Below are 27455 nucleotides of genomic sequence, written 5' to 3' on the forward strand. Positions count from 1 at the left end.
CCATGGCCCTGACAGAGTATGCTTTAACTCGGTCTTGAAGTGGAATGCCTGCTTGCTGATAGCAAAAGGATATGCAGTCCGCTAACCAGGAGGAGAGAGTCTGCTTACCCACAGGTTGACCCAGTCTGATGGAAGCAAAGGAAACAAACAATTGAGTACTTTGCCTATGGCAGCTGTACGGGCTAGGTAGAATGCTAGAGCCCGTTTGCAGTCAAGGGTATGCAGAGCCTGTTCTCCTGGATTGGAATGGGGCATGGGAAAGAAGGTGGGTAGTATAATGGATTGATTAATGTGAAACTTCGATATTACCTTAGGCAAGAAATTAGGGTGAGTGTGGAGTACTGTCCGGTCGTGCAGAAGTTTAGTGTAAGGCGGGTAAGGTAACTAGGGCCTGTAACTCACTAACTCTGCGAGCGGATGTGATCACCAAACGAAAATCACTTTCCATGTGAGATAGAGAAGATCACAAGATTGGAGAGGCTCGAATGGTGGTTTCATGAGCCAACCCAAAACCAGACTGAGGTCCCAAGAAGGGGCCGGAGGGCGCAGTGGAGGTTTGAGGTGGAGCAAGCCCTTCAGAAAACATGTTACAAGGGGTTGTATTGAAATGGGAACATCCCCGACACCTTTATGGAAGGCAGCTACTGCACTGACATGCATTCTGATGGAAGAAGTTTTTAGACCTGATTCTGACAAGTGCCAGAGATAGTCTAGAAACTTTGTGGTGGAATAGGTAAAAGGATCAAGGGACAGTGAGGAACACCATGACTTAAACCTGTTCCATTTGTAAAAGTATGATTTTCTCGTGGAAGGCTTCCGTGAAGCAATCAAGACATGGGAAACTTGTTCTGAAAGGTTGAGAAGCTGAAGGATTAACCTTTCAACATCCAGGCAGTCAGGGACAAGGCCTGAAGATTTGGTTGGCGTAGGCACCCGTCGTTCTGAGTGATTAGAAGCGGGTCCTTCCGGGGGCGGAACCAAGATGGCCGCACGCATCAAGACCTAAGCGGGAGATCTCCGGCGTTTGTGAACTTTATTTCCTAAAATGCCTGCCAAAAGGAAGGGAAAAGTCCGGACTTACCCGCCCGAACAAATCCCATCCACTTCAACTCAGACGGAGATAACCGGCTTTTTGTGTCCAGCAGCGTCGCAACAGAGAACTGAGGAGCCCGATGTACGCAAGGGCGAGGAGGGGCCGTACGCGTCGGCGGGGGAGGTGTCTCTAAGCCCGGAGCAGAGGGCAAAGCCTGTGCAGGGGCTAACAGAGGAGATGAACCCAGAAGCTATTTCAGGAACCCCTCAAGGTGAAGTAACCGGAATTTACACCTCAAGTCCGGTGGAAGTACGGAGAGAGAGAACAGAAGGAGTAATAGACCCCAGAATCGATCTGGGAGGAAGTACTCCTGTGGAGATCACCATGAGGAAAGACCTGATCGCCATTCCAGCGCGGCCTGCACAGGTAACTTTAGACTCCCTCTGGGACTTTATGGCCGGGATGGCCTCCGCTATAAACTCTTTAGATGGGAAAATGGATACTTCAAATGAACAGAGCGCTCAAAAAACTGCTGCTTTACAATTACAAGTGGATGGGTTAAAAGAGAAAGTAACTACCCTGGAAAAGGAAGGGAAACAGTTCTCACAATATAAGATTGCTGCAATAAAAGATAGTCAAATTTTATCACGGCGAATGGAATTCATTGAAAATAAATCCAGGCATTTGAACTTACGGTTTATCAATTTCCCTAAGGTAGTTGGGGAAATACCCTATACTACCCTTAAGAAGTTTCTTCATGAAAAACTGGATTTTGATGAGGCAAATTTACCGTCTATAAACACCTGTTTTTTCCTTCCTGCCTCAACTCGCCCAGGGAATACCCCGAATGTTCCCTTTGGTGGAAACTTGACAGGGTTTCTGGAAGACTCGACACTGGACGTAATAAGTAGAGGGACACTCTTAGTATCCTTTATATCTGTTAAAGATATAAGTTCCGTTATGAAAAAATATTTTGGGAAATATCCTGTGGTTTTTCATGAAGCAGTAGTTAAGGTTTTTCCTGACTTAGCTCCAGCCACCCAAGCTAGACGTCGGGGTTTTTTAAACCTCAGACAAGAAGCTAGAGGTCTGGGCTATAGTGTGAAGATATTATTTCCTTGTAAATGTTTTCTAATGAAAGGGAGTGAACGCTTTGTATTTTTCGTAGTTGATCAGTTAAAAGAGTTCATAGAAGCGAGGAAACCGAACATACTTAATCAGTGAAAATGATGCTGCTGTTGCATGCACCAATAATGTATTAATATTACTTTAAGTTTCCTCTTTAAAAGATTACATGTATTCCTACCCCCCCCCCCCCGATAAACTTTATCATCTGCTGGGAGTGGGTCTTAACAAAGAAATTTGGTTATACTGATTATATTCTTCCCTTTTACCATTTTGTATAATTTAATTATCCTGGAAGGAGATGGACTGAAGATTTTTGCTTTTTTTTTCCTTCAAAATGGAGATAAGGAGGAAAATTATATATTGTCATTCTGATTAAGTACACACTGTATTTCTAATAAGCAAATATGATTTTTGTTTATGTTTAAAAAATGAAATAAATAAAGAATTAAAAAAAAAAAAAAAAAAAGAAGCGGGTCCTTCCCCAGGGGAAAGTGCCTGCGAATGGAGAGGTCCTGAAGAATCTGAAACCACACTTGGTGTGGCCAGTGAGGGGCTATCAGGATCATGGTTCCCTTGTCCTGACGTAGCTTCATGAGAGTCTTTGAGAGAAGTGGAAGTGGAGGGAATGCATGTAGGAGACTGGTTGCCCATGAGAGGGAGAACGCATCTCTTGGTAGCGAGTGTTGGCTGTGAGTGAGAGAGCAAAAGTTCTCTACTTTGCGGTTTTGAGGAGATGCAAAGAGGTCTATGTGAGGGTAACCCCAGCGTTGGAATATTGAGTCCACTACTGTGGGGTTGAGGGACACGAGTGGAAAGGTGCGACTCAGCTTGTCTGCCAACACATTGTCCACTCCCAGCAAGTAGGTGGCCTTGAGGTACATCGAGTGGGAAAGGGCCTCCGCCCATATCTGTGCAGCTTCCTGACACAGGAGGTAGGAGCCTGTTCCTCCTTGTTTGTTGATGTACCACATGGCCACCTGGTTGTCTGTCTGAATCAGGATAACCTGGTTGAAAAGGCGATCCTGAAACACCCTGAGAGCATATCTGATTGCTCGTAGCTCCGGGAAATTGATTTGGTGTTTGGCTTCCTCTGGAAGCCAGGACCCTTGAGTTTGTAGATTGACAACATGTGCTCTCCCAGCCGAGGTTGGAGGCATCTGTTGTAAGGGTTATTTGAGGATCTGGAGCTTGGAAAGGAAGGCCTTGGAGGAGATTGGCCTAATTTTTCCACCAAGCCAGAGATAGGCAAAGTGGGTTGGTGGTATGGACAACAGCTGACAGTGGTTGAGATGATTGAATCCACTGTGACCTCAGAGTCCACTGCATGATTCTCATGGCGAGACGAGCCATGGGAGTGACATGTGTCCTAGCAGAACTAGAAAGTGACGTGAAGTTGAGCGTTGTCGGGACTGCAGCTGATGGGCGAGAGAGGAGATGGTGAGAGCTCGTTCTCAAGGAAAAAATGCTTTTGCTTTGAGGGTGTCCAAGATTGCTCCTATGAATGACAGGGTTTGTGATGGGACCAAGCTGGACTTTGGATAATTGATGAGAAACCCTAGGGAGATAGGGGTATGCAAGGTGAGACGTATGGACGTCAGAGCAGCTTGCTGGGTGGGAGCCCTGATCAACCAGTCATCGAAGTAGGGGTAGACATGGACACTGAGTTCTGAGGAATGCTGCTACAACTACGAGACACTTGGTGAAGATTTGTGGTGCAGACGCCAGGCCAAATGGAAGCACTCTGTATTGATAGTGCTTTTGGCCTACAAGGAATCGCAAAAATGTGTGATGAGACAGAGTTATAGCGATGTGTGTGTAAGCGTCCTGGAGGTCTAGAGAGTAGAGCCAGTCTCCCCTTTGCAGAAGGGGAAGGAGGGAACCCAAGGTTACCATCTTGAACTTTTCTCTTTGTAGGTACTTGTTTAAGGCACGAAGGTCTAGTATCGGGCGAACACCATCTAACCTTTTTGGGTTTAGAAAGTACAGAGAATAGAATCTGAGGCCCTGTTGGGAGTAGGGCACTGGTTCTATTGCTCTGGACTGGAGAAGGAGGGAAACCTCCTGTTCCAGGAGTGGTGAGTGGTCGGATATTCCCCACATCAGCTGAGGTGGGGAGTCCGGTGGAATGGTCAGAAAGTTGAGATGATAACCTTGAGTGATTATAGTGAGAACCCACTGGTCTGAGGTGATTGTGTGCCAGATGTTGCTGAAGTGGCACAGTCTACTTCCCACTGGTACGTGCATTAGTGGAGGCTGAATGTTGCTCACTAGGAAAGAAAGAGTCAAAAACCAGATGCAGGACCTGGTTGAGGGGATGTCTGTGGTTTTCTGGACTGGCCTTTCTGGTAAAGCTTAGCAAAGCAACCTTTGGACAGTGGCAGATAAGATTTCTTTTGGCGGTAGAAAGATTTTTTGGGATCTTTTCTGAATGTTTGTTTAGCAGGATATTCAGAAGGCAACAAGGACAGCTGGCGAAGAGTCTCATGGTGATCTTTGAGCTGTGCCACTGCTTGTTGTATCTGTTCGCCAAAAAGATTGTCACCAGTGCAAGGCAAGTCTGATAGTCTGTCTTGGACCTCAGGACGTAGGTCTGAAGATTTTAGCCAGGCCCACCTTCCCTCAGAAATAGCTGTTGCTGATGCCCTGGAAGCGGTGTAAAAATGTCATATGCTGATCTTATTTCATGTTTGCCCGCTTCTAACCCCTTTTAAGCCAGGGCAAGTAATTGCTCTTGAAATTTATTTATTTATTTATTTAACATTTTTATATACCGGCATTCGTAGGACACATCATGTCGGTTCACAATTAACTGAGAAAGGAAATTACATTGAACAACATTGAACAACATTCTTCGGTGGCGGCTCAGACGATGGCAATGTTGAGGACTTGCATGCGTCGATGGTCTGAGACCTACGGTGTCAATGTTGATGCTTTTCTCGACGATCTCCCCGGTCCTTTTCCTGAGGAGAAACAGAGGGCATTGATGGCCGCGGAGTCATCGATGCTGGACGGACACCGGTCGGTGCCCGATACTGGCGCGATGTAGACTGAGTCGGTTCGGATGACGTCGAGGCTATAGAAGGCGTCGGAGTTTGTGACCGAAAGAGAAGTTCCATTTTCTCCATTCTGGCCTTGCGACCTTTTGCTGAGGGAGGGACTCAGCAAAGTCTTGCATTTGTTTAGAGAGGGCCCTATTATACTGAAGCTCCAGGGAGGAAGATTCAGAACCAATGTCAGGAAGTATTTCTTCACGGAGAGGGTGGTGGATGCCTGGAATGCCCTTCCGGAGGAAGTGGTGAAGACCAGAACTGTGAAGGACTTCAAAGGGGCGTGGGATAAACACTGTGGATCCATAAAGTCAAGAGGCCGCCAATGAAGAGTGGGTGACTCGCCAGAATGATGGCTACTGCCTGGACACAATACCCTTATTCAATAAACATACACATGGTTACTGTGACTCCAACATCACTCTAAGCTTCAACAGCAAGAGGAAATGTGGAAAAAAGGATTTGCACTCACAAAGCCGGGAGTAGCTGGCTTGTTACGGCGGTTACTACCCCAAACCAAATGTGCCTGATACTTCACTTTCGATGCACATCCAGCATAGCTCTCTGCTCCAACAGCAGGGGAGAAGAAAAACTGATACTTCACGCATACCCAGCATAGCTTCAACGGCAGGGGAGAAGAAAAAAGGATTCACACTCACAAAGCGGGGAGTAGCTGGCTTGTTACGGCGGTTACTACCCCAAACCAAATGTGCCTGATACTTCACTTTAGATGCATATCCAGCATAGCTCTCTGCTTCAACGGCAGGGGAGAAGAAAAACAACCAATAAGGGCTGTATAACATAGTCTGGGTTAAAACAAATAAGCATGGGTGTAGCTTGCTTATTGCGGCGGTTACTACCCCTACTACCCCCTAACTAATCAAGCTAGATATTTCACTTGGATGCAGCTCCATCACTGCTCTCTACATTAATGGTGGGGGAGGAAGGGAAATAGAACCAAGAGCTAAAAGAAACAGATAAGTATGAGAGAAAAAATGTGTGAAGCTTGCTGGGCAGACTGGATGGGCCGTTTGGTCTTCTTCTGCCGTCATTTCTATGTTTCTATGTTTCTATATAAAGTTGGTAAGAGGCAATACGGGATATAAGCATTGATCCGTGAAAGACATGCCGACCTATAGAATCCAGGAACTTTTGCTCCTTCCCTGGAGGGAAAGAAGAGTGAGGCTTGGAGCGTCGGGCCTTCTTTTGGGCTGACTCAACCACCATTGAATGGTGATCCAATTGGATTTTTTGAAAACCTGGAGTTGACTGGACCAGGTATGTGGTATCTGCTTTTCTGTTGACTGGTGCCACTGAACCTGGGTGTTCCCAATTCCTCTTCAGAAGATCCAAGAGAACATCATGGATAGGGATAGAGGTGATTTCTTTTGGAGCATCTAGAAATTGCAGAAGTTCCATCATCCGGTGTCTATCATCCTGTTCTGTCTGAAGCTGGAATGGAACCAATTCAGACATTTCTTTCACAAAATTGGTGAAGGAGAAGTTCTCTGGAGGAGAACGCTTCCCACTTTCGGTAGGAGAGGGTGGTGATGCTAAGACCTCGGTATCCTGGGAGGAGTCGTCGGTCCAGGTATCATAGGTGTCATCACCAGCACCCCTAGGATCTTCCGAGGGACGGAATGTTGGTATCCCTGAAGGTCCTGGTCTGGGCACCGAAGGCATCGAGGGAGTCACCGGTGGTATCGATGGCGGCACCGAGAGCATCGATGGACGGATCGGCAGCACCGATGGTAGTAAAGACTGAATCGGTGACATTGATGGCCGGGGCATCGGTAGGACTCCCGATGGAGGAAGTAACTTTCTCCTTCTTCTGCTGATGAAAGAGGGATTGGGGAGGAGGGCACCGGGTTCATCGGTGACCCGGATCCATCGGTGGAAAGGCGGCAATCAATGCTTCCATCCTCGATAGTAGCTGTGCCAGCGCTACAGGAATCGGGTCGGTAGCCGGTTCAGGAATTGGCACCGGCATCGGAGGAATCTTGAAGCCCTGCATCGCTCTGCAGATGGCCTCGAATCATTTGATCCAACTCCTCTCGGAAACCTGGAGCATGAAGCCCCGATGCCAGAGGAGGAGGCGTAGCCAGAGGGACCACCGTTGGAGGTGGAATCGCGGCTCCTATCACCAAGCTCGGTGAAAGTTGCCTCGGTGACCCGGAGCCAGATAGGGACGGTGTCTTTTCTGGACGGGCTTTCTTCGGCGGCGGCTCAGACGATGGCAATGTTGAGGACTTGCCTGCGTCGATGGTCTGAGACCTACGGTGTCAATGTTGATGCTTTTCTCGACGATCTCCCCGGTCCTTTTCCTGAGGAGAAACAGAGGGCATTGATGGCCGCGGAGTCATCGATGCTGGACAGACACCGGTCTGTGCCCGATACTGGCGCGATGTAGACTGAGTCGGTTCGGATGACGTCGAGGCTATAGAAGGCGTCGGAGTTTGTGACCGAAAGAGAAGTTCCATTTTCTCCATTCTGGCCTTGCGACCTTTTGGTGTCATAAGGGCACATTTGGTGCAAGTAAGGACATCATGCTCGCTCCCAAGAGACATTACACAGACCTTGTGAGGGTCGGTAATGGACATTGTGTGAGTGCAGTTGGGGCATCGACAGAGCCCAGACGCCATGGCGTCTGAAAAAATGTAACCGCGGTGCAGTCGACGGCCAGTAGGCCGCGAGGGCCGAACTCAACCAGAATCGGGTAAAAAAAAACTTACCGGATCACCGCAGAAGTAAAAATTAAATAGGGGGACCCCTGTGGCGTAGTAAATTGTGAGGAAAATTCATGTCAGGAACCTCTGTGGAGCTCCTTAACCCGCGTGGCTACTGCTGCGCAGAAAAAAAGAAGACTGAAAGGGGACCCCTGCTGGTTGCAGGGTTAGTGCCATCCTGGGCATGCCCAGTAGGTGCCAGTCAAAGTTCTAGAAACTTTGACAAAAAAGTGTTCCGTGATTGGGCTCCATCCTGTGATGTCACCCATATATGAGGACTACCATCCTGCTTGTCCTGTGAGAAACTGTATGTGGCATCACAGACTTGTTTGGGAGCAAGTCTAGAGAAAACCTTGTTTCTAGTTTATACCATGCATTAGCAGAAGCAGACAAAGGGAAATGCTATGTCAGTCTTAGGTTAGTACCTTCCAATATTAGTTTTTTCCATCATTAGTGTAGGAATATGAAAATTCAGATGCTATTCATTTATCAGGAGACTTCCCATCTAAAACAGATCCTTACATTTCATAGATGTTGATTAGCTGCTGTGCCAGAGTTAGATTTTTCCTTTCCAGATAAGCTGCCATTTCTGCTACAACCACAGCTGCACTCACGCCATCTTTGTCCAACACGGATGTTCCACACATGAAGCCTGAAAAGTAGTGCATTATGAATACCTAAAGTTCTTCCAAATAGCTTTTGGATCTCACTTAGGTAAGAAATAGTTAAATAGTTTTGTCTATAATTTTACTAATAGCTGGCAAAACCTGTCTTTCCGCTATAAAACACCTTTAAAACAATTAACAGCCTATTTGGGAAACTTCTACCTCTTACTTGGGAAATACCCACACTTCTCTTGCTGCAAAATGAATGCAATGTCAATATGCCCTGGGGTTTTCCATACATTGTCAGAAGTGGGCAGCATGTTGACATCACAGACTGTTCTGCTGCTGCTTCAAGAATGGATGTACTTCACAGCAGCAAATCCTCTGCAAAGTAAACTAGCAGATAATTTACTTGTCCAGCCAATCAAGCACTTTCACTGGATGCAAAATGCTCATTTTTAAAACTACAAACATTTTGTCACCTTGCTATCTAAAGTGCCTTGAATTAGTGCTGCTTGAAGTGGATACATACAAAGATAAGTGTATCACCTGCTTTTTAAAATGTGTTATTAATTAAAATTTCAGTGCTACTTATCTACATTTGGCATCAGTTTGATACAGAAAAGCCAACTACACAATAACTATTTGAACAGTTTGTCACCACCACAATAATCTGACTCTCCCTGGTAATGATCCTATGCTATAAGCTTCTTATGCACAAAATCAGGAATTTAACTGCGTGACAAAATATCTCACTTTTTAAAAATAGCAACCCAGCGCGCACAAATCTATGCCCAATTTTATAACATGCATGCGCAGCTGCCGCATGTTATAAAATCCGGGGTCGGCGTACGCAAGGGGGTGCACACTTGTGCCCCTTGCGCGCGCTGAGCCCTGATGGCTTTCCCCGTTCCCTCTGCCCCCCCCCCCCTCACCTTCCCCTCCCTTTCCCTACCTAAACCGCCCCCCAACCCTACCTAAACTCCCCCCACCTTTGTTTTTAAAGTTGCGCCTGCCTCTAGTGTAGTTTGTGCGCGCCGGCCAAGTACCGGCGCGCGATTCCCCGGCACGGCGCGTAACCCTTTGAAAATCCGCCCCTAAGAGCCTGATATATTAAAAGGGTTTGCCCCTTTTGTGTCTATGGAAAAAATGCTTAGTATATAGGCTCTAAAATGTGCAATGAAGCTAGTCTTTCACTCCATTTGCCATGCTGTCTTCCATGTGACTCAAAGTAGTTACAAATACTGTAATTGAAGTTAGTAAGTTGTAGTTTTCTTTAGTATAAAGCAAGCAACTCCAGTTGTACTACAAACAGTTTTAGAAATAAGCAGGGAAGGAATTATAATAAGAAATGTAATATGTAAAAAGCACTGGTGTATAGCAAGACTAAGGAACTAAATGAATATCCAAATTAGGTCCAGGTAAAGTAAAAGTATCCCTTGTGTTTTACTAAAACTATGTAAAGAATTTAGCTATTTAAGTGATTTTGCACTTCATACAGAAAGGTATATGTAAAGATAAAAAAAAAATGTATTGTACAAGCTAGGTAAAATATGTCTTGTACAGCTATACACACAAAAATGAATATGTACATTCAAACTACATACCAATTGACTCCTCAAATGCAAACAGTACATCTTTTCTATTATCCAAGAGCTCTTTTATACGATTTCCAATCCATTTAAAGCCTGGTAGTGTTTCCTGAAATATACATAAAAGAGAAATTAAGACTTACCTCATCATTTCTTTTCCTTTACTTCTGCTCCACCAGTCAAGAACATGTGGGTTTAGTCCCATCATCCAGTAGCTGAAGACAGTTTTTTATGACATCACCTGTATGTATGTCATGCACGGAACCAGATGCAGCCAGTGTACTATCAAAGCTAAATTTAAATTATAGCAACTAGCAAACACAAAAATGTAATAAGTGAAAACTAAAATTCTGACCTAAGTGCAACAAAAAAAATGTAATATCTATAATTTCTTTACGATAAATTAACTTACCCTACAAGAAGCACTTTAGCTAAGTTAAGTCTCCTCAAACATTTCCCCATTTTATTAATCTTTCTTTTTTTTAATTACAATTTATAACATTTAGTTAATCAGATCTCACTCTCAGAGGTAGCCCAATTTGCACATCCCAGGGTGGGCTTCTTGACTGGTGTAGCAGAAGTAAAGGAAAGGAAATTATCAGGTAAGTTTTAACTTTTCTTTCCTTGTCCTGCTCAACCAGTCAAGAACATGTGGGATGTATTAAAGCCCCATTATTGAGAGCTATCCCAAAATCAGCATCCTGTCTCATGAGAACATCCAACCTATAGTACTTGGCAAATGGACAAAGAGTAGTCCAAGTTGCCGCTTTACCCATATCGACTGAATTTACTATGAGTACTTCCACCCATGATTCAGACTGTGCTTTAGTTGAACGGGTCCTCATGTCCTCCAGCATTTGCAGTTGCTGTAGTAAATATGCAGAAACTATGGGGCAGATTTTAGAAGTTGCGCGCGGGCGCAGATTTGTTCGCGCAACCCGGCGCCAACAAATCTATGCCCGATTTTATAACATGTGCGCGCAGCCGCGCACATGTTATAAAATCCAGGGTCGGCGCAAGCAAGGGTGTGCAGAATTGTGCAACTTGCGCGCGCCGAGCAGCGCAGCCTGCCTTCTCCCCCCCCCCCACCACCTTCCCCTGCCTTCCACCCCCCCACACCTTCCCCTGCCTTCCCCTACCTAACCTGCCCCCCAGCCCTACCTAGAACACCCCCCTTACCTTTGTTGAAGAAGTTATGTGCGCCGGCCGATGGCCATCCCGCGATCCCAGGCCACGCCCTGCCCGCCCCTTTTTGCAAGCCATGGGACATACGCATGTCCCGGGGCTTGCGCGCACCGCTGAGCCTATGCAAGATAGGCTCGGCGCGCGCGCAGGGGCAGCTTTTCAGGGGTTATGCACGTAACCCTTTGAAAATCTGCCCCTATGGCTTTCTTAATCCATTTTGAGATGGTCGCCTTTGAAGTGGTCTCCCCCTTATGTGCACCACTGAATGCCACAATCTATCAGAATTACGAAATCCACTTATCTTAAATTCTCTTACACATTTTATGACATCTAAAAACTTTAAAGATTGCAGACTCTTGCAAGCCTTCTCATCAAACGATACATTGTTTTAATGTTTTTATTACTGTTTAATGTCTGTAAATACTATACTCTGTCAATCTTGTTATAGAGACTGTGGTATATAAAACATACTAAATAAATATTTATTTTAAAATCTTGTATACCGCAAAATCCAAAACTATATTTTTCAATGCGGTTTACATCATCCCATACATAAATATATAAAAATGACTTAAAATAATACATAAAATCACTAATTAAAATAAGAAATCAACTAAACACAAAAAGCTTCATTAAACAGTAGTGCCTTAATCTGTAATCTGAATTCCTTGCTATTCTTTTCTCAGCTGCTCTGGCAACAAATTCCACATAGTGGGTGCAACATAAGAAAAATCCCTTGAACTAGTCTGTTCAAATAAATCAAAAAAACAAAAATAGATGGGGGACTAAATCGTAGTGAATCAACCGGTCACGCACAAAATTAAACAAAAAACTTAAAGAGTTTTAGATCAACCAAAAATGTTTTAAGAGGGTTTTTTAATGTAAACTTTTTAATATAATTTTGGAAAGGTGTCAGCAAGCCTGAAGGCATGTCATGCAAAAAAGCTAAGACTGCCCGGACCAATTGATCATCCAGCTTCAGGATTATTATTTTTTTTGTTATAATATATTAAAATCTTTGGTCTGCTACCTTGTTTTCATATGCACTCAAAAAAGTTGTTTGTTTAATTTTGTGCGTGATCAGTTGATGCACGATTTAGTCCCCATCTATTTTTTGTTTTTTGGTTGCCGTGTTTGGGGTTTGCCGACCCTTTTTGGTCTGTTCAAATAAATAATACTGTAAATTATGTATTCTTAACAAATGTGTTCCTGATGACTGAAGATTTCTTCCTGGCTTATACCAGATCAAGTTGTTTCAGCAAATAATCCTCATTAGAATTTAACATTTTAATAATCATCACCAGCAACTAAAACTAGCTCTACTCTTCTCAGGCAACCAATGCAGCAATTTTAAAGCTGGAGTAATGTGTTCATTTCGAGACAATCCCAAAAGAACTCTAGCAGCAGCATTTTGTATTTGCTACAATAATTTAAGTAATTTTTGTGGTAAACCTATCCATAATGTTCAACCATAATCTAAGTGCCCTAAAACCAAGGACTGCAGCACTATCCGAAACATTTCAGTAAGTAGATATTTTAATAGACATTTTAATTTTTAAAAAATGCCATTTTTGCCAAATGACCAATTTTAGGTTTAAAACTAAGCTGTGAGTCTAAAATAATTCTCTTTAGAACTTAACCTTGTTCTAATAACTGATGGTTTGTATCTCTTCTTTGCTAAGCTTGCCCTCTCAATAGCCATGCCATAAACGAGAACGAAGAGGAGTTTCCCATTACTACTGATCCCTTGTGAGGGAGATCTTCTATGCCTAGAAAATGCAATGGTCGATGCTTACATCAGCATACCATGATCTTCGCGGCCAATCTGGTGCCACTAGGACCTCATATCTACTCCTTCCCAAGCTTCTTTATTACACAGTGAGGATAGAAAAGCATAAAGAAATGTTTTCCTTGGTCATTTTTGCATCAGCGCCTCCATAATCCTTTCATTGGCTGAAGAGTCTTCTTGCCTTTGCTTTCTGGTGGGTTGCATCCTATTTTTGTTTTTTCTGCTTGCGTGCCCAGTGGCCTGGCACCTGGGTCTTCCTATTTAGGCTCAGAAAATCTGCTTGCTCATTCTTCTAACCTGCAATGTACAATGCTGAAAGCTGTAGCAGATTTTCTCCAATCATGCGAATAGAGCTCTGCTTCCTCCGAAACTCTTTGGCTCCGGGTAACTCATTTATGTATGCTACTGCTATTGCATAGTACACAGTTCACTCACTGCTCCTCAACAAATCAACTGAAAATGTAGTAACGATAGCCATATGACTCTCGACTGATTTATGTACTCTGTATTCTATCACTCTGCTCAACCTTGAGCAAAACTGTCCTGCCACCCCAGTCTCTTAAAATGGGCTTCTGTTTGTCTTAATATCCGATCTGGGTACTCCTGGGATATTCCCCTTTGCAACATTGAGTTTGTTCAACAAAACCTTACCATTTTCAGATGAATTTTTAAAAGAATTATGCAAGCAAATATAGCATATTATAGTAATTTTCCCACCTAATGAGGGCAAAAACCTAACAAATCAAAGACATATGTTATAGCAATTTTCAAATGCCCACTTCCACAGGTAAAGTGCTTTTACATGCATAAAGCTCAGTATTAAACACGTAAATGCTTTTGAGCATCAGGTTTTTTTTTTGTGAGTCCAACTAAACATGGGAACAGACACCTGAATTTAGAAGGAACATGAAATAAGATTGCTGACCCCATTTTTTTTTTTTTAATGGAATTCAGTATTCAGGATGGTTGCTGGCATTCCATCTACACTTATGTTCCAGCTTGAGATCTGAGGTCGGCTGGTTCACATTTATTAAGTGTACCAGGCGTTAAGTTATATAGTTTACAGTCCTCCCAAAAACAAGCTTTTTTTTTCAATTGGCCCTTGTTTAAGGAACAATCTTCCCGTTGAATAAGATCTCAGAGCAGTCTGAAATTATTTAATAAGATGGTAAAGACTCACTATTTTAAGAAGGCATTTAAATAGTGATTTTTCTTTTTTTTTGACATTTTATTTTTAAAAGAAGTATTTAATCTGTTTGTGAAATTATTATGGATGTATTTTGTATAATCCATGCTGAATGTAATGATGGAAGTTGCATAATCTAAAAATGTAAAAGTAAATAAGTATTCAATATTATAGTCTATTTTAGTGCATAACTTTTTATTAAACAGAATCAAATTGACAAAAGAGACATGACCTGAGATGCAGGGTTTCTTATGCATCCCCAGTTAACAGCCAATGAATATGGATACAGCCGCCGAAAAGTCCAGGAAGATCAAGATCTTCTTGCCATCAAATAGGGCTTTCCCCCCACGAACTGCCTGCAAAATTTCGGCCTTGTGAGCGAAATTTAAAAATTTTCGCGATAAAGATGCAGGGCTGATCCTGCTGTGACCGCTTAGGGCCTAACCTGTGAGCGCGCTCAACCCGCAAAGGGCTGCTCGCCGAGGAAATGCTCATTTCCCAGGTCAGCCACATTTCCAGCAGCCTGGGGAGTTCTCTTTCATCCAGGGTTTCTGACAGCCCTACAAATCGGAGATTTGATCATAGAGACCGGTTCTTCAGGTCTTCGAGATGATCGGTGTGTTGCGCTAGCGCCGTCTTTAGAGCTGCTATCTCCAAATGTGAGACCTGGAGGCCATCTTCAGTATCTGAGACTCTCTGCTCCAACTCGGTGAAGCGCTTCTTGTAACCGGCTATTGAGGTGGTGAGGTCGAGGAGTTGATGTGATATTTTCTTAAAATCTGCCTTCAGGGCCTCTACTTTGGCAGCCTTGATGTCGGCCCAGTTTGCTGGTACAGGCGACTCCATTGCCTCCATTGCTCTGATATCTTCATCGGACAGCTTTCAGTAAGCCACAGTCTCTCTTTATCTTTCTCTCGCTCTTTTTTGGCTGTCCGTGTCGACATCTCCTATGGTAAACGACACTCTAGTGTATTAGGAGCCAGATGCTGTTTTCAGAGACCCTCGAAGGAGCGTTGGCTGATATAGATGGGGCTGGATGGGTAAACCAGGAGCCAGGAAAGGAAAGCTACATCTGCTCCCCTTCACAGCATCACGTGATCTCCATTATAGTCTATTTTAATGTATTGCTTTGATAGGTCTAGCAAATTCTGATACATATGAAATCCAGAATTGGTCTGTAAGGGCCAATACCCTGTTTTTATTTTATCTTTTGGAATTTCAAAATATAATGACTTAACATCCTTGCTCTTGCTTTTGAAACAGAGCAGGACATAACACTCAGCTTCATTAATTTGTTTAGTGTTGCCAGTATAGCAATTGTCTTCACTGGTGATATACATGGAAAAAAACATGAACGTGTTGGGGAAACCAATTCTAGGGCATATCCATGACCTATAGTCTCTGGTAATGTAGATCCACTTGTAAAAAAACATTTGCTCTAGGTTTTATGGCACCCTCTATAAAATCTAATATTTGACCTATCCTCAGAACTCTCTATAGTTTTGATTCATCTTGACTCAAGACTAGTCTTTCAAGTATCTCCCTTTGTAAGGCATTTGCAGAGATGCAAATTGGAGCAAGAACCAGCAGCCTAATGTCTGAGTAATAGGTCTTCTAGCTCCTAATGTGCTAGTGACGAACTAAAATTCATTAACTTTGACAAAATGATAGGCAGCGATGGATTCAAGTTATGCAGTCTATTCTCCATCTAAAAGCTGCAGATTTCTGCTTAATAGAGCTCATTCCACCCTACTAGTGCAGCTGCCATCTGCACAGATAGTTGATGAAAAAAAGAGAGAAACATAATTCCTTACATGCAGCACCTCCTTCCACAATGATGGATGATTTCCTGCTCAACGGTGAGAATCTAGCAGCAATCTGTGTCTTTTAAAACAGACTATATTTTACCTGTGGGGGAAGGTCAATTCTGAAAGTAGTTTAATCTCCAGTTCTCCATAGTGGAACAGTTGTGGATGCCTTCTGTGTCCCTCTCAGAACTGAATCCCAGTCGGCAGAATTTTTCACACCTAAATTTCAACTTGGTGAAACAGATGGATTGAGACCTATTGCTCAGAATTATTTTTTTTTTACACTACCTCCCCTCCTGATCTACAGAGGGAGAGTATTGTTTGAGAGAGATAACTATACCCTTGCAGTATGTCCCGTTATTAGATTCCTATATTTGTGCTGTAGAACATGAAGATTGCATGCCATTTAACTATATATTTATCTTTTTTCTTTAAAGGCTGAAATGATTTGTTTAGGATTCTTAAGGATTTGGGGGAGATCCCCCCCCCCCCACTCCCAGAGGGAGGGATGCTGGCAGTAACCACTTTGTCCCAGCATTTAGAGACTTAAATAGCAGAGAATCCTTATTTTAGGTTCTATGCAGCTGTGCAGAGCCTGCAACAGCTTGAGAGTTCTCAAGATGGCAGCATTCCAGACACAACAGAAGAAACTGTTAGCTGTTCTCTCTTTAGCAATGTCTCTGAGTTTAAAAGAAGAATTTACTACTTACTCAATTTCCTTTCCTCTAAAGAAGACAGGCCATGCCACACCAGTGGGTTATGCACTTCTACCAGCAGATGGAGACAAAGTAAAGCTGACTCACTGACAACACTGATAAATAACCCTACCCTGACATTAGCTTGCCAGTATCTCTACAAACACTAAACAGTGGACAAACAGATTAAACTTGAACATGACTATTAACAGACAACCACTCATGCTTGCAACCAACTGGGAAACACTGAGCTCAACAAAAAAGTTCACATCAACTAATCTTAGGGGCTGGTACAACACTTATCAGTCCTTAAAACAAATTAATAAAAATAACTTATCATCCACATATAAAGGACAAACTAAAAGCAAGTAGGCAGCCCAGGGTGGGTTGTGGATTGGCCTGCCTTCCTTAGAGTAAAGGAAATTATCAGGTAAGTAGTAATTTCTCCTTCCTCTGCACTCAGACAGGCCAAGCCACACCAATGGCATGTACCAAAGCTACTTCCAAAAATGGCAGAAGTTGCCCACGGTCCCGTCAAACACCGCATGTGTAAAAGTCGCATCTTCCTGAACCCTAACGTCCAAGTGGTAATGCTTGGATAAAGTGTAAGGAGGACCAGGTTGCTGCTCAGCAAATCTCAATGGGAAACTGAAGCTCTGCCCACAAAACCGCCTGAGCTCTAGTGGAATGCACCCTGTCCTGTCTACGTAATGGGACCTCGGCATCCATGACTACTTTCACTTAACAGACTCTAGTTGCCTACGTCGCCGGTTCTCCTTGTTTACCTCCACCACAGAGCACAAACAGTTGATCAGACTTCCTGAAAGAGCAAGTAACCTTCAAGTACCACACCAGATGCCACTTGACATCCAGGACATGCAACAGATTATAATCACACTCATCTCTATCCCCGTCCAGCATAGGCAGGGAAATATACTGAGTCAAATTAAACTCCAAAACCATTCCCAGCAAAACGAAAGGTACAGTCTTAAGCTATACCACCCCTGGAGTAATTTGTAGAAATAGCTCACTGCAAGAAAGCTTGCAGCTTGGAGACCTGTCATGCCAAACAGATTGCTACCAGAATAACAGTTTTCAAGGTGAGCAGCCAAAGAGAGAGACCATGTAATGGCCAAAATGTAGGACCCGCCAAAAAACAGAGTCCAGATTAAGGTCCCAAACAGGACTGGTAGCCAACAAGGGAGGATATAGTTGCTTCTCAGCTCCCTTCAAAAATATGGACACATTTGGATGGAAAGACAAAGTCCACTATTGTCCCACCTCCTATAGCAAGCAAGAGCTGCTACCTGCATCTTCAGAATGTTTAAAGGCCAAGCCTTTAGCCAAACCTTTCTGTAAAATTCCCAATATCAGTAGAATTCCAAATTTAAGAGGGCGAGAACCTTGTCTTCACAACAGCTCCCGAAAACTCTCCAAACTCTAACAATCTAGAAATGTACAAAATTTCCTGGCCCGGAACAAAGTGGAAATCACTGCAGAAGAATAACTATGCATCAGCAACAGAGCCCTCTCAACGGCCAAACTGCAAGACAAAACCAACCCGGATCGGCATGCAATTTGGGCCCTGATGCAACAGATCCTTCCTGAGTGGTAGCCTGAGACGACTTTCCATCAGTAGCCTCTGAAGATCTGCATATCACGGCCTCCAGGGCCAATCCAGAGACACCAGAACAGTAGTTTTGGTCTGACTTGCAATCTTCCAAATGATCCTGCCTATCACTGGCCATGGTGGGCTGGCATACAACACCCCGCTCTGCAGTCAAATCTGAATGAGAACATAGAAGCCCTGCATGTGCAGATCCCTTCTGCACATGCTGAAGAACTGTGGTACCTTCACTTTGTTGGAGCTCGCTAGTAAATCCAGGTATGGGCAACCCCAGCGCATCACTATGAGTTGAAAGGCCTCATCTGCTAACTCCCATTCTCCTGAGACCAAGACCTGCCTGATGATAAAGTCGGCCCTTACATTGTCCTTCCCAGCAATGTGGGAGGCTATGTCCTGGAAACATTGTTCTGGCCACACAATGAGTGCATCTACCTCCACAGACATCTGTTGGCTTCTGGTTCCACCCTAATGATTGATGTATGCCACTGTGATGTCATTAAGAACATAAGAACATGCCATACTAGGTCAGACCAAGGGTCCATCAAGCCCAGCATCCTGTTTCCAACAGAGGCCAATCCAGGCCATAAGAACTTGGCAAGTACCCAAAAACTAAGTCTATTCCATGTTACCATTGCTAGTAATAGCGGTGGTTATTATCTAAGTCAACTTAATTAATAGCAGGTAATGGACTTCTCCTCCAAGAACTTATCCAATCCTTTTTTAAACACAGCTATACTAACTGCACTAACCACATCTTCTGGCAACAAATTCCAGAGTTTAATTGTGCGTTGAGTGAAAAAGAACTTTCTCCGATTAGTTTTAAATGTGCCACATGCTAACTTCATGGAATGCCCCCTAGTCTATTATCCGAAAGAGTAAAAAACCGATTCACATCTACCCGTTCTAGAACTCTCATGATTTTAAACACCTCTATCATATCCCCCCTCAGCCGTCTCTTCTCCAAGCTGAAAAGTCCTAACCTCTTTAGTCTTTCCTCATAGGGGAGCTGTTCCATTCCCTTTATCATTTTGGTCACCCTTCTCTATCGCTATTATATCTTTTTTGAGATGCGGCAACCAGAATTGTATTTATTTTATTTATTTATTTTTAATTTTTATATACCGAGGTTCTTATAGAGACTACAAATCACTCCGGTTTACATATAACGATAAACTGCCCAACAGAGATAAGGGGCTTTACATAGAACAGTGGCACATATGGAACAATATAACTGGATTGTACACAGTATTCAAGGTGCGGTCTCACCATGGAGCGATACAGAGGCATTATGACATTTTCCGTTTTATTCACCATTCTCTTTCTAATAATTCCCAACATTGTTTGCTTTTTTGACTGCTGCAGCACACTGAATTGACGATTTCAATGTGTTATCCACTATGATGCCTAGATCTCTTTCTTGGGTAGTAGCATCTAATTATCCTTACCACTCGAGTTTCCAGCTGCTCAGTGAACTGCAAACGTGACAGTTTAACTGCACACGCTTCCAACCGATGGTCCACTGCCGCTCCTCGGCATTCCACAGACCTTGGGCCACCAACTCTTGACAATGCGCCCACCCAAGTCAGAAGGCTCACATCTGTTGTGAGCACTAAGCAATCCAGTGTCTCCAAGGAAACCCCCTTCCTGAGATGACCTGCTTGTAACCACCACTGCAACCGGACACTCCCCTCCAATGGCAAGTGGAGTATCACTGTGCACTCCTGCAACTGTGGATTCCACCAGGAGAGCAACATGCTGAAGGGGCTACATGTGCACCCGCCCCCCAGAGAATACATTCAATGTGGCTGCCATCAATCCCAGAATCTGCATATAAGACCACACCGTCGGGCAAATAGTCCATCTTAGGGCATGAATGTGACTCTCCAGTAGAAACACTCTGCCCTACTCTGTATCAAATCGCATGCCGAGATACCTAGCATCTGAGTAGTCTAAACTGCTCTTGGCCAAATTCACCACTCAGCCTAGCTCCTGAAGCAAGATCACCTTGCGAGATACCAAATAACTCGTCTGAACTTTTGGCCTAAATCAACCAGTCCAGATATGGATGGACCAGAATGCCCTCCTGGCACAGAGACACCGCTACCACCACCATGACCTTGGAGAAGGTCCTGAGAGCAGTAGCCAGCCTGAAGGGAAGGGCCTGAAATTGAAGACGTCTCAGAACTGCAAAGCATAGGAAACTATGTTCCTGGCGAATGGGAATATGTAGATAGGCTTCCATCAGATTGAGAGACATGAGAAATTCCCCTTTTGTACTGCCATTATTAAAGAAAGCTGTTTTTCCATTCTGAAATGAGTCACATGCAAATGTCAACTGACTCCCTTCAAATCCAGGATGGACCATAAGGACCCCTCTTCCTTCCAGGGAATACACAAAAATGGAATAGCACCTCATATTTCCTTACGATCTGGGAACAGGAATTATGACCTTCATATCCAACCGCTTTCTTAATGTAGTCTCCACTGCCACTCTCTTCTGTAGAGTCTCGCATGAAGAGACCATAAATACATCCGGAGGAATACAGAGAAATTGTATCATGTAGTTGTCCCTTACCACTTCCAGGACCCACTGGTCTGTTGTAATTTGAGCCCACCTTTGAAAAATGCAAGATAGATGCCCGCCTATCTCATGATCCAGTAGGTGAGTCCTCACAGCTTCACTGTGAAGAGCAAGCTGCTTCAGCCCTGAGTCCTGCATCCTTACGAGGCTTCTTAGGCCAAAAGGAATGAGATCTTCTGAAAGGACAAGTCCTTTGAGCAGTTGCTCCACTGTAAGGACGAAACAGACAGGAATCCTTGGATAGGCCTTTCACCTCATAAGGATGCGATATTGCCTTGTCCTCAGGCAATCAAAGAACCTTGGATTTGCCCCAGTTATTTGCCACCTTGTCCAACTCACTTACCACCTTAAAGGGTAATCTTGTGATGTTGGACTTGGAAATAGTGTCTGACGACCAATTTTGTAGCCACAACTAGTGCCTGGCCGCTAAGATGGAAGCTATCCCTCTAGTGGCCAGCTACACCAAATCACAGCCACATAGGCTAAGAATGCAGTTCCCGGTTAAATCAGCGATCCGCCATCAGATCCCACTCCTTGTGTCTTGAAAGAGAAGCAAACTGGCTTGAGCCATCATGCAACAGAAAGAAGTAATTTTCAATTTCAATGCCAAAGCCTCAATCCTACTTTCCTGAGCATCTTTTCAAGCTACCCCTCCTTCCACTGGGATGGTGACTCACTTAGTAACAGCACATACCAGGACATCCACCTTCAGGAATCAAAACTGTTCCCTTGCCTTTGGATCCAAGGGGTACAAACTTGCTAAAGCATGCTCCCCTATAAAACTTTCCTCCAGGGTGTTCTACACAAGGTCAATTAACTCTTGAACTGGATCCAGGAGGGGAAAGAAGCAGGACACTTTGCGTAAATGACCAATATGGGATCTTTCTTTTCTAAGTCTTTGGGTCCACACCGAGCGTCTTCAGAGTCTGAGTCATCAGACTCAGCAACTCATCTTTGTGGGAAAAACAAAACAAAACACAGTAGAATCTGATGCGACTCCAAATCAGGTGGAATTTTTCCCTCTTCTAGAAGAGAGAAAACCAAGAACCCATCAGAGACATCCAACAAATCATGATCCACATCCCCCTGAACATTTCCAGGAATAGCCTCCCTGCAGGGTTTGCCCGCAGTGGCTAAAAAGTGGGAGACCTGAGCATGCGATCCCTTCTTAGAAGGTTGCTTTGCCTCCACTGGGGCCCCTGCAGAAAAGCCTGCAAGCCCTGAACAATTTCTACCCAGGAGGAGGATGAATCCATACTGGTGCCCAGTCCCAAACCTGACATTCTCTGACCCCTTTCTCAGGGATACCTCTGCCATCAGAAAAAAAGGGGGAGGGGACCTAGCTGCAGTGTCACCTCCCACCCCATTCCTCTCCAGTGCTACCATAGACTGAGGGGGGATGTCCCAACGTCAGCAAAATCTGTAGTAGCCAAATCGCCTTAAGCATCTAAACAGCACTGACAGAGGTGTAGAGAGAGCGATGGCTGGATTGCCCTTATATGGCAAGCCTCACAGATAGCAAGGCACTGGTGCCATAGTTTTCCTGCATCCTGCGCCTATTCTAACGGCGGCCAGGTGTACCCGTACAAATACTCGCTCAAATCTAGGCCACGGCCTTATGTGCACAAGTACTTGCACACGACCCATGCCCACGTCAGGACACCGCCACCCAGTGAGAATGTACACATACACTTAAGTGTGTGGCGGGGGGGGGGGGGGGGAACGACGACTGCTGCCATGGCCAACCAAGCTTGAGAAGCAGGGCCTAGACAAAAGCTGCTCAACCTGCTGAGCCCAAGCCACCTCTAAGCTACACTAATACCTCAGAGAAGTGAGAGGGAAAAGGGGGCAAGAGAGACTGAGGAAATGTTGAGGGAAGGAGGACCATATTGGGGGGGGGGGAGAAGAAGAGGAGGCCTAAAAAGTCCCTACCTTTTTTAAACCTGAGCCCAGCCCTCCCTGGCTGATTGCACAATTGGGTCAACAGCTATTTGGGGGGGGGGGGAAGAGCACAAGCCTTCACCACCGAGCACTCCCTCAGCTTCTTTTCCACTTTAAAAAAAAAACCCAAACAAACAGTTGACTCCTGGTCAGGCTTCCAGATTTAAAGCGCTCAATTGAGGGAGGGACCAAACAGGTGTCACCTTAATAGCTGAAGAGGTGTGTCAATCTTCTCAGTCTTTTCTATATTTTTTTTCTATTTTTAACCACAAGCAATCCCCACAATGGAGATGCATGTCCACCATCTGCTGGAGACTGAGAATACCAGCAGGATGTCGGGGCAAGGCTATATGTCAATGATGTCAGCGAGTCAGTTTTACTCTGTCTCCATCTGCTGGTAGGCATGCATAATCCACTGGTGTGGATTGGCATGCCTAAGAGCAGAAGAATAGACTTATGCACTAGGTTCAGGCTAGTAGGACTCCAGATTGTAAGCCTGCTCTGATTTACATTATGTTTTATCATTGTGTTTGCAAGCTGAACACTATGTGCTGTCTGAAGCTGCTGCCTTTTTAAGGTCACAGAGAGAGCAGCACTCAGACATATGAACTGGCACATAACAATCCTCAGAAAATATCCCCTAGCCTTAGAAACCATTCCCATTACAAAATGAAAGTACCTTTTCCCTTGTCTATTTTTTTTTTTAATTATAGCTTATATGACTTACCTCTGAAAGCTCTGATTCTTTCTGCCATATTCAAGGGATGGGAGATGGGATGGAAGCCGGGACAGAAACCCTTGAATTAGTGGGCTCGCTTTGAGTCCTCACAAGAGGTGATGAGCTTTCAAATAGTCATTGATATGCTTCAGGCTTATAAATTGCTGGAGCTTGGCCTCCACAAGCATGTCAACTCAGAGAGTAAGCAGACAGTCCCTTTTTAGAAAAGGGCCTGCTCAAACTACACATGTAGTGGGGTCTCCCAGAGAAAAACCCCAACAGATGGGTAGTGAGCTCCTTTACTGTCCTGGCTCACATTACTGCAGAGAACAATCTGCAAGAGCTTGTCCCATTAAGACAAATTTCACTCAAAAATAGTTTAAGTGCTATATCACAGCCATGAAATAGCCATAAAAATTCTCTTCAGTTAATAAAACTGGGTCAAGGCTTGTCCACAACCATTCATCCAATAGCTGGAGGCAGAGAACATGGGCTGTATCTGGTTCCATGCATGACATACATACAGGTGATGTCATTAAAAAAAACTGCTTCCAATTGCTGGATGAGGGGACTTAACCCACGTGTTCTTGACTGGTGGAGCAGTAGGACAAGGAAGCAATCATATTTAGAGTACATTTTCTCATTTTGATTTATCCATTACATGCATACAAAATAAAGAATATTCTACTTATGTTATAAAGTGCAGTTAGCAATTTAAGACACTAGTATCAAAGCACATTGTAGTTACATTGTACAAAATGTTCCACTGAGCTATCACTCATTAAAATAACCACCCCAGACTATCAAGTCAGTCTAATTCTAAAACAATTCTTGTAACCTGACTGTGCTCTCCTTGAGTAAGAAACGTAGTGATCTTAACAGACAATCGAAACATAGGCTGATGCCCAGTACATAATATATACTGTGTACAAGTACATGTTCCTTTGTTCAATAATCTTTCAACTAGACAATACAGTTATGTGCTGAAATACTGCACTAAATGGCAATAAAATGGATGTCAGTGGATAAGAATCACTTGGTCTAACCTGTATGCTCAGTAATGTAGGCACAAACCTACATGATCTGTGGACTTTTGTTGAAAGTTCCTTTTTTCTGACCCAAACGGACCTGAACTCTGCCATTTTCCTGGCTCCTGAAAATCTGTTTCAGGTGTCCACTCAAAGTATTCTCACATTCCTTTTGAGCCTCCCTCCATTCAGCTTTATATGACCTCTTGTGCTTCAGCTTTTTTTTTCTGACCTATCCGTTTTCTCCTGTTCCTTTGTACTTCCAGAACTGAGATCTGGCATCATGAACTTTAGTCCCATCTTCCTGGGAATTTTTCCTGTTTTATATCCCCTCTCAACTTACTTCTATTATTTATGTACCATCTCACCAGATACAAGACCTGCCCAAGATGGTGAGCTACATAATAAAGACCAGTCATTGCAGCATCAGGCCTATGTTAGGCGCCATGCCTTCCAAAACCCTGAAATCATGGGTCCTAAATAGTTCCACTAAGTATTACCATTGCAAGATAATGGACTCTACCCATCAGAAGCTGATAAAGTTGCTGCCACATCTCCAGTACTCAAGGTGTGGTCTCACTCCAACTCCTGACACCTCTTGGTATTAGAGATGTTAATCCCCAGGCAGGGCCATTGGAAGAAACAAACAAGATGGCCGCTCACCTGGGGTACCAGGCTATCGCTGTCATAGCGGTGGAACTAAGTTTCAGCAGCTGCTGAAGATTACAGCAGCATACATCTATCATCAGAGAGGGTCCTCCCTAGTTAGCCCTATCAGCTGTTGGATGGGAATCTTCTATTTCCCCCTGCTGTTTAGCCTTGCAAGGTTTCTTTCTTGTTTAGTGACTATTTCTGCCCTTTCAAAATGATACACCTTCATGAATTGTAACTTATAGTACAATGTGCACATGAATAACTGAAAACATGTTTCAGGCTAGTAATCCTTTACTCTTATTCTGTTTCTCCAAACCTCTCACCCTCTTAATTAGAAATCAGTCCTTATCAACTAAACATACAGAAAAGCAAGTTTGCTTACCGTAAACGGTGTTTCCGTAGATAGGAGGATGAATTAGCCATGCTGTCATGGGAACTGTCAATCAGGGCCCAGGAGGCGGAGCTTAAGTAGCAGAGTGTAGATTTTCGAGACTCTGCGGCTGCGCGTGTGTTCCCGCGCGGGAAGTAACATTCTCCTCAGTCTGTAATTAAGCTTGACGTAGTTGATCCATTTACGACTACCAGGGAGGTGGGTGGGTCAGCATGGCTAATTCATCCTGCTATCTACGGAAACACCGTTTACGGTAAGCAAACTTGCTTTTTCCCATCGATAGCAGGGCTGAATTAGCCATGCTGTCATGGGAGTCCCAAGCTCCCTATCACGCTCCTGACTTACTGTCGCGTGATGTATGTGAATGTGGTAGTCGCTTGTTTAAGGAGGCAATGTGTGAAGAATCGCCTTTCCCAGCTTCGCATCTCCTGCTGACTGTTTATCGATACAGTAATGAGAAGTGAAAGTATGTAGGGAGGACCATGTGGCCGCCTTACAGATGTCCACTGGGTTCACATTTCTAAGATGTGCTACTGAAGTAGCCATTGCACGAATCTGATGAGCTCGTGGAATTGAAGGAAGTGATGAATTCCCCTTGTTGTGACAATATTGGATACACTGAACAATCCAACTTGAAATTGTTCTCTTAGCCACGGGCAATCCCGGGGCATTTGGGTTGAATGAAACAAATAGTTGAGACACTCTGCTCGTAGAGTGAGTTCATCTTTTATAGTAAGCCAGCGCTCTCTTACAGTCTAATGTGTGCAACAAACGTTCTCTGTCGTTTGAATGAGGTTTTGGGAAAAAAATAGGTAACTCTATGGACTGGTTGATATGGAAGGCTGAAATCACTTTTGGAAGGAAGGCTGGGTGAGGCCGTAGGATCACTTTGTGATGATGGAATTGTAGATATGGTTCGTAGTGTACGAGCGCTTGCAATTCACTTACTCTACGTGCCGATGTTATTGCTACTAAAATTACCACTTTCCAGGTAAGATATTTAATATGCGCGGATTCCATAGGTTCAAACGGTGGTAGCATCAGTTGCACTAGAATGATATTAAGGTTCCAAGGAACCGGTGGCTTAGCTATCGGTGGACGAAGGTGTAGTAATCCTTTGATGAACCTGGATAACAAGGGGTGCTCAGCAATGGAATGCTTATCAACTGGGCGGTGATAAGCTGCAATCGCACTGAGGTGAACTCTTATGGATGAGGTTGCTAATCCAGCGTCATACAGCGAACGTAGATAATCTAGTAAGAGGATCGGTGAGCAATCAATGGGTGGAATACCTTTTTCTATACACCAGATAGAATATCGTCTCCATTTGAATGTACAGCTGCGTCTAGTGGATGGTTTTCGTGATGCTAGAAGAACTGCTTGCGCTACTGCTGATATTCCCTGTGCTGTCAGTAGCGACCGCTCAATCTCCATGCAGTCAGGTGGAGGGAGGAGTGGATTGGATGAATTAGCATTCCTCCGTTCTGAAGGAGTGAAGTTTGCTGCCGCCATGTGTCCCAAGACCATTAGTATCTTGCGAGCTGTTGGGTACCGTGTGTCCTTTAGTGATTGAAGGAGATACCGTATCTTTATCTGCCTGTCCTCCGGAAGGAATGCTCTTGTGCGAATGGTGTCCAGGCGAGCTCCTATAAAGTGGAGAACTTGGGTAGGTTGTAAGTTGGATTTTGGGTAGTTGATGAGTAATCCCAAACTCTGAAGGC

At 44.1% G+C, this 27455-nt stretch overlaps 1 protein-coding gene across 3 annotated transcripts in view; it reads right to left on the reverse strand.

The window, feature by feature from the left end:
• Nucleotides 1–27455, reverse strand: part of PGM2L1 (phosphoglucomutase 2 like 1) — a 222680-nt gene that overhangs the window by 15281 nt on the left and 179944 nt on the right. For all 3 annotated transcript variants that reach the window (XM_029602068.1, XM_029602069.1, XM_029602070.1), the window contains 2 exons: nt 10147–10240; nt 8457–8586 (listed from right to left, as the gene is read on the reverse strand). In XM_029602068.1, coding sequence (XP_029457928.1) covers nt 8457–8586; nt 10147–10240 — 224 coding nt within the window. The remainder of the gene's footprint in view (nt 1–8456; nt 8587–10146; nt 10241–27455) is intronic.

Source organism: Rhinatrema bivittatum, chromosome 5 (assembly GCF_901001135.1).
Source record: "Rhinatrema bivittatum chromosome 5, aRhiBiv1.1, whole genome shotgun sequence".
Taxonomy (NCBI): Eukaryota; Metazoa; Chordata; class Amphibia; order Gymnophiona; family Rhinatrematidae; genus Rhinatrema; species Rhinatrema bivittatum.